This window comes from Sphaerodactylus townsendi, linkage group LG16, assembly GCF_021028975.2.
Source record: "Sphaerodactylus townsendi isolate TG3544 linkage group LG16, MPM_Stown_v2.3, whole genome shotgun sequence".
Taxonomy (NCBI): domain Eukaryota; kingdom Metazoa; phylum Chordata; class Lepidosauria; order Squamata; family Sphaerodactylidae; genus Sphaerodactylus; species Sphaerodactylus townsendi.
In genome coordinates, this window is record NC_059440.1 from 30915680 (window position 1) to 30923621 (window position 7942).

Below are 7942 nucleotides of genomic sequence, written 5' to 3' on the forward strand. Positions count from 1 at the left end.
CCTCTTCACACTCTCACAAACACACTCACAGTACTGGAGGCAGACACACTACAGGCCCTGCCTGCTTCTTCCTCCTGACAAAGAAATGCCACAGCCCCAATTCATATCTGATCCTCTCCCTCCCCCACCCCACCACTTTTAGAGGCTGAATTACTGGGGATGGGGAGAGAAAACTTCAGCATGAGGTGCAGTTCAGTCCTCCAATCCTCACCTGCACCAAATACCTGATGCAAAAGGTTTGGGGGCAGCGTGGTGAGAATGAAAGCAACAGCACTGGTGCCATCTTACCCTTTCCCAGGGCCCAGCTTGGGAGAGCCCACCCCTTCCTTGGATCGTGCAATGATATCGCGGACTCGAAGGGCAGCCAAGGGGTCCTTCTCCTTCCCCTTATCCGCCAGGGCTGTGGGGCTGAGGTTCAGGATGAGGAAGAGGCTGTTCAGCAGACACCAGGCCCCCAGCAGCTGGAAGTTCTGGTAGTGCTGCCGTTCCGGAAAAGAGATCAAAAGCAGCATTAACACCAGCTGCCCAGAAGGGCAACTCATCACTGATGGAAACTTTCAAGAAGCGTACATCCTTACCTCCCCACCCGCACGGCGTGAGCTGCTGATGGCTTGGCCAATCATGTCGTAGATTTCAAGCTGCAGTCAGACAGAGAGGAAGGCTTACAGAATTAGGTAAAAAACAGCTGCCAGACAATTCTCTGACAATTCTCTGCCAGACAATTCTCTGACAAACTGGCTGACAATTCTCCATTGCACCTTCCCTCTTTGGATGCTACAGAACTGCTCGTGCCAGAAACATCTCTCCTTCCCTTGCTCCCACCCTGATGACCACACTCAACCCCCTGGCAGCCGACTTACACATTTCTGCACAATGGTGGCAGCATCGTTTTCATAGTCTTCTTCTTTAGAACTTGTGGATCCCGTGCGGACCTGCTGAGTGCTGCCGACGTGTAGGATGGCCATGCAAGTTGCCACACTCACTCCTGGGGAGGGGGGGGGAGGCAGATTCCAGAGTCAGGTAAAGCCTCCCTTGGCAGACAGGCACAAGGGAGAGTTGCACACCCATATCACCACATCAAATCTCTGACCCATTCTCCCTGGAAGCGGCTCTTATGTTCCTTGTGCAAAGAACGATCTTCCCTAAAACCTGCAGCCTGAAACCCTTGAACTGCAAGAATTGAGCTTGGAACCTTCTGTATGTCACACACTTCCTCCTTTCCCAACTCCTAGGTTGGAGAGCTACAGTTCTAAAAGCACAAACTAGGGAGCTGTTACAAGAAGACATAATGAAACTCTTCACAAAGCACCAGAAGTCAATTAAACTCTTCAAAGCATTAGGAAAGTGAGACCCTGTGTGCCAAGATGCCACTCCCTTGACATTAAAAAACTGGCAGCTGTTTTGTCAGTGACCCCTGAGATGCCAGCGAAAGCAGCAGCAGCAGGCGCATACCCACCTGCGTAGAGGCAGCTGAGTGCCAGGACGGTGACATCCTGCAGCCGCGTGGGGGTGAGCGGCTCCAGGACAGGGAGGGAGAGCGTGTCCAGGGCCATGGTCACGTCAATCACCAGCGAATGAAACCTGCACGGACAGGTGGAAAGAGAAGGTCGGGGCACCTTCAGCCAGTACCACAAAATCACAAACACGCGACACCATCCCTGGTCAATCCAGCTCAATATTGCCTACTCTGACCATCAGCAGCTCTCCAAGGCAGGGGCCGATTGGCCATGCTGGCAGGGGCTGATGGGAATTGTAGTCCATGAACATCTGGAGCACCATAGGTTGGCCACCCGTACTCTAAGGTCTCAAGCAGGGAAACGGTGTTCTGCCCACCTCCCATGGCAGATCTGGAGATGCTAAGCTGCCCTTCTTACACTGCTGGGACACAGACCCTTTCCCGCTGAGGCTCTCTCACCCGTTGCGGACTGCGGTGGCATCTGCTACTGTGGCTGGCATGATGAAAAAGGAGTTGGCAGACACAGCATCCTGGAAACGGTTGATGTAGCGCAGGAAGTAAGGGAGATTGAGGCAGACCCGTAGCAACTTTTCAGAACCGCCTGTCAGATTGGGGGGGAGGGGGGAGGAAAAGCACTAAGATTAAACCTGACGGGAAAACATCTTCAGCCCTTTTTAAAGCCTCTGATATTGCAAGACATCAGCAGACATCACTGTCCACTTGGAAAGTTTTTCCATCCTTCGGGGTTTTTTTATCCTAAGATTTTTCAAAAGGTTTGCTGAACTATGACTCATACCCCCGGTTGGCCTCTGTGGTGCAGATTTTCTCTTCCCATCTTCAGAAGATCTAACAGATCTCAGGAATACATTCTCATCCCAACATTTCCCCCAAACCAAAACTGACAACGGTGGACACGGAGTGGTTCACAAGTCCCCCAAGTCCAGCCCCCTTCCCATGAAACCAGTCTTTCAGGGCTTTTTTAAAGAAGTGTGTGTGTGTGGGGGAGGGGTGACACCCAAGTAGGGCAGCTCCGGCTCTGGCCGAGCCACCTCAGATTCAGACCAGGGCTCCCATTAACAAGGACAAAAGCCACCGCTCCTTCCTACCGAGCTCCTGCAGGCTGGACACGTTCTGAGCAATGAAGAGGCTTTTGGTTTGGGCTGCAGGGGCCTGGTCCGTGGGGTCCGGGTCGTCGTCTTCCCCTCCTCCCTAAGTGCAAGCAGACACGACACAACCAGGATGATCAAGTTCCTCAGCCTTCAGGCAGCACTTTGTCAAACAATGGCTCAGAAGGCAGGCCAGGAATCCTGCCTTTCAAATAAGCCAGGGGGCCAACAGAAGCCCAGTTTAGAGGAGGGGTCTGCAACCTGTGGCTCTCCAGATGTTCATGGACTACAAATCCCATCAGCCCCTGCCAGAATGGCCAATTGACTGATGGGAAGTGTAGTCCATGAACATCTGGAGAGCCACAGGTTGCAGACCCCTGGTGTAGAGAAAGCAAACTTGCTGAGGCTACCAGTTGCTGGGCCGCATGCCAGATGCTGCTCCTCCAAAAACCAATGCACCCAAAAGCACAGAAAAGGACTTGTGCTGCAGAGCACTGTTATCAGCAGAAGCCATGAGCTGCCCAAAAACAACCGCCCTCCTCTGCTGTGTGTTCCGCAGCATCCAGCTCCAGACATGGAAGTTTTGCTGAGCGATGAACCACTGACAGACCTCTCTTGAACATTTTTAAGGGTGCCTAAGCTAATATCTGCCACCACCTCACCTACCACTTTCTCCCACCTGTCTGATTTAATCAGGCACTGCTGTCTACAGGGGCCAACGTGCAATACCTGGGTCTGTGGTATGGATGGTGATGGTGCCATTCTAGGATTGAAGACTGATGTCAGCTGGTTGAGGAAGTTCATTTGCACTTCTTTCTGCCGCAGTTCAGGGCTGACTGGCGAAGCCAGCTCTTTCTGATCCTCCACTGCAACAAAAGAAAAAGGGACAGGAACACACGGTCATTGTACATGTCAGCAACAGGGAAATGCAACCATCCAGTGGTAAGCAAAAGAAACACCCACAAGTGAGGAGAAAAGCTCACCATCAGAGAGAGTCTTCACTGTCTGGGGCAGTTTGGCTGATTTCATCATAGCAGTAAACGTGATTATTTCAGTCCGGTCCAGACGACTGTAGCCAGTACACAGGCCCTTGATCAACAGGATCAGGTGTTTCTAGACAAAAGATCAATGCCAAGAGACACCTGCTCAACCGGGTTTAAACTGAAGCAGACAGCAGAGTAGTCTTTGGACAAAACGCTACAAGTGCTAGGTCTGGGTTAAGACAGGTGGGGGGAAGCAGTGGTGGAGCTGCATTGACCACCTAGTCCAGGGGTGTCCAACTCTGCCCCTCCAGGTGTTCATGGACATCAGATAGGGGCTGTTGGGAATTGTAGTCTGATAGGGACTGATGGGAATTGTAGTCCATGAACTTCTGGAGAGACAGAGTTGGATACCCCTGGGTTAGCCATTCTGCACAACCACAAGAGGCTTCCCATCACCTGCAGATGTCAAGGATCAATCTTTGTGCAATACGCAAAACAAGACCTCAGCCACTGAACTGCACCCACCCAGTCCACTGTCAACAGGATGTGCTGTAATGGCTGCCCCTTACCTGTGAAACAGCACAAGCTTCATCTGGGTTCTCAAGTCTCAGTAGGGAGAACTCAATCAGGACTTTGCAGGCAGCTGCCACTGATTGCAGCTGGTTTCTGGGTACTGGAAAGTCAAAAAGGTCACATCATTCATATAAAAAAATGCAACACCCTTTTAGCACATCCGGAGTTCCTGCCCACCTCAGCTTCTTTGCATCAGGGGGCCTTCTAAACTGAAAAGCCCTCTCCTTTAAAACACAGCCTCCTCATTTTAAGTTAACCTTCCCTCCTGTATTCATCTGCAGCCCAACAGGAACCATTACACAGGGGTGTCACTGGGGACCAGATGATGGACGCTCCCCTCCTGAAACCACTCGATTCAGACTACTCACTCACCCAGTCCACACACTGTGGTGATATAATGCGTCGAGAGAGCAACGAAAGAGGAATAAAATGGCTCATACTGCTTGTCGTGGTGAAGGATTTCAGACTCACTGCACAGAGGGGGAGAAAAAAAGGAATGGGGTATAGTTATCCTGCAACAGCTAAAGATCAAGCAAATTTGGCTCCTATTATTTATACATCAAGACCTGTCTGACCAGAGAAAAGTGTCCTGTACAGAGTCACCCCATCAGCCCACCTTCCCAGCATCACATCCTGACAGTGGCTTGCCAATATTGCAGCCACAGAAGAAAAACTTCCCTACATCCCTGAACACGGGGAAATTCATGCCAGGGCAACCTCACATCAGTGAGTAAATGATATGACAAGTTATGGGAGAGAGTGGTACAATGGTTAAAGTGGTGGGTTAGGACTAGAGAAGCCAGGGTTCACATCTCCATTCCGCCACAAACTGTGCTGGCTTATTGTGAAACAGCCCTGCTCTTTTTCAGCCTGGTCCACCGCACAGAGTTACTGTAAGGTTCCAGAAAGGACAGTAGAACCAGGTATGCCATCATGCATTGTGTGGAGGAATGGCGAGTTAGACATTTTCTTAATAAACATAAATTGTTGTTTTTCTAACAATGCCCACTCCTGAAAGCAATACTCCACCAAAAAGCCACAGCCGTTGTGCCTTGGCGAGAAAGAGCTGATTGGCCCAGAGTGCTGGCTGTTAAAAGCATTTCTATTCTCTGCTGCCTCAACAAGGTCAGCTCTGTTTTGTTAACGACCTGCAGCGCTCAGCAGAACTTTCAAAATGTTCACATTCATCGCTGCCCATGAAAAAAAACCTACACGACCAGCTGAAGTCTGTGCAACTCTGCAAGAAGGGAGGGCTCAAAACAATCACTTGCACTACAGGGAAACACAAGCCCCTCGTGCAAAAAGAGGAGAGAAAGCCATTTTGACAGGGCTCCCAGTGGGTTTCTGAGTGCCACTGGTTTCTGAAACAGTAGAGAGTTTGACCAGTCAAAGCCATGGGTAAAAGCTCGCACCATTGAGTATTAAGGTGTTTGTTCAAATGCAATTGGCAAACCTTCCCAGAAACACCCAAAATCATGGAAGTGTGTCTGCTGAAAACAAGCTTATTACTAAACTTCTGCTTAATTTTGGTGGAGTAAAACAAAGTGCTCCAGGTCTGCAGCTCAAGTATTGTCAGGGTTTTGGGAAGCAGAGCCAAGAAAGACACCAGCTTGAGACACCCTTGAGGGCTGCTGGCCACCCACAAGCATTCAAATGTGAGGGAAAGGGGGTCTGTCTGCCCACATAAATAATAACACATGGTGTACTGATCTAGGAGCCTCAGAGTGGAAATTCCATTCCACCTCTAGAACTTGAAGGCTTCTGGGCCCAACTGTTTACATTTTTTACATACACACACATCTGCATATACATATAATTTTTGCCAATGCTGTGTGCATCTGCTGAACTGGTCCCACTGTTCACAGCTCCTCTCTCCCTTTTCCCACTCCACACAGACAGGCAGGCAGTGCATGCTTGCTTGTACAAGCACACAAATCTATGTAGTAAGAATGGTCTAGATGCTGCTGAGGTGGGCTCTAGCCAAAGCAAGCATCTGTCACCATAAACTCAGTCTACTCTAAGAAAAAGTGAGACCTATCATAAATTTATAAAATTATACATGAGGCAGAGAAGGAGGATAGAGGCAGCTTCGTCACCTTATTCCTTAATACTAGAATTCAAGGATACCCTATGAACTTATTGAGAAATACTTTCAGAGGCCAAAGGAAGTAATTATTCATTCACTTAGCAATGGAACAGTGGAATTCACTGTTAGGAGATATAGTGGGGGTCACCAGCATGGGAGCTAGATAGGTTCACTGAGAAAGAGGCGAATGCTATTGACCGCAGAGAGAAAAGGGGGACTCCATCTTAGCAGTGTGACAAATCTCTGAATACTTGTCTGGCCTTGGCCTCTATCTCTTGCTTGGCTTTCAGGACAACCAATTGGCCACTCAGTGATGCCTGATCCTGCACAAGACAAATCCCTGTGCGGATGAAGCAGGTTGTGCTCACGTTCAAAGATGGCGAAGGAGTCTGGGTCACTTTAATAACAACAGCAAAGACAACAGCACCAGTGACACCACCAAGAGCAACGGTAGAATGTTTCCATCTTACATAAGACACAATGCAACAATCCTGCACCAATCAGGAAGGAACCAACACAAAACAGCAAAATTGCTACTGCCACTCCCAAGTAGCATCATTACCACGAAGACACCCGCTTCTCGATTTCCCTTACTTGCAGGAAGCAAGTCTCCTGTACGAGACCCCATTTTACCAGCCCCCATCCTCTTGGCAGCAGAGCAAAGAATAATTTGGGTTTCTCTATTTTTAAAACACCCTTCTGCTTTAGGCAGTTTTCTTTTACATGGCAAGTAAGGGCTCCAAATCAGGTTAAACAACTGAACAGTCCACCCCACCAGATTTTCTTCCTGGCGCTACTCAGGAGCAGCCCCCTCCTCAGCCCCACCAGCACAGGCATGGGGGAAAGGGAATCCCCGCCTCCTTCCCTTGCATTGTTGGACATGCGCGAGTAAAATGCTGTCAAGTTGCAGCCGACTTATGGCGGTCCTTTATGGCAGTGAATGCCCTAAACCAGGGGAGTCCAACTCTGATGTTCATGGACTACATCATAGGTCCGTGGTGGCGAACCTATGGCACTCCAGATGTTTATGGACTACAATTCCCAACAGCCCCTGCCAGCATGGCCAATTGGACATGCTGGCAGGGGCTGATGGAAATTGTAGCTCATGAACATCTGGAGTGCCATAGGTTCGCCACCACTGTCATAGGTGTCAAACTCGTGGCCCTCCAGATGTTATGGACTACAGTTCCCATCATCCCCTGCCAGCATGATGCTGGCAGGGTCCATGAACATCTGGAGCGCCACAGGTTGGCCACCCCGCCCTAGTATGAAAGCCTTTGACAATACATTTTAGGGGGTACGTAAAAGCAATTGCGTCACGGGTTTGCTAAGAGGGGGGTCCAGTTTTGGGGGACCTGCGAGGGGGGAAAGGTCAAGGGTCGCCACACGTCCAGCCAGCACGGAGCCCCGCCGCCCCTCCCACCTCTCAATGACCGAGGCCAGCAGCTGAGGCAGCTCCCGCATCTCGAAGGCCGAGTAGGAGGCGGAGAGCAGCGGCCGCACCGCCACCTCCCAGCCCAGCTCGCGCTCCGTCGTCGCGGTGGGGGACGCCCCGGCGCTGCCGGTCTCCCCGTCGGTGCTGCTGATGCTGGGGCCGCCGCCGCCGCCGCCGCCTCCCGACGTCGCCATCTTGCCGCCTCCCTCAAGCTCTGACAAGCGTCTGAAGCGCTATGGGGAGAAAACGGCCGTCCCACAGCGCTGCTTCCGGCGCGGAGAGGAAGTGACGTCTCTTGGATTG

General features: G+C 50.8%; 1 protein-coding gene across 1 annotated transcript in view; it reads right to left on the bottom strand.

Moving 5' to 3' along the window:
- Nucleotides 1–7833, bottom strand: part of UBR4 (ubiquitin protein ligase E3 component n-recognin 4) — an 84465-nt gene extending 76632 nt beyond the window's left edge. The window contains 13 exon segments of the mRNA XM_048519425.1: nucleotides 289–479; nucleotides 579–638; nucleotides 861–985; nucleotides 1457–1581; nucleotides 1916–2057; nucleotides 2563–2665; nucleotides 3292–3428; nucleotides 3546–3675; nucleotides 4115–4218; nucleotides 4491–4588; nucleotides 7628–7731; nucleotides 7767–7815; nucleotides 7817–7833. Of these exon segments, the coding sequence (XP_048375382.1) occupies nucleotides 289–479; nucleotides 579–638; nucleotides 861–985; nucleotides 1457–1581; nucleotides 1916–2057; nucleotides 2563–2665; nucleotides 3292–3428; nucleotides 3546–3675; nucleotides 4115–4218; nucleotides 4491–4588; nucleotides 7628–7731; nucleotides 7767–7815; nucleotides 7817–7833 (1385 nt within the window).
- Between the last annotated feature and the right edge of the window lie 109 nt (nucleotides 7834–7942).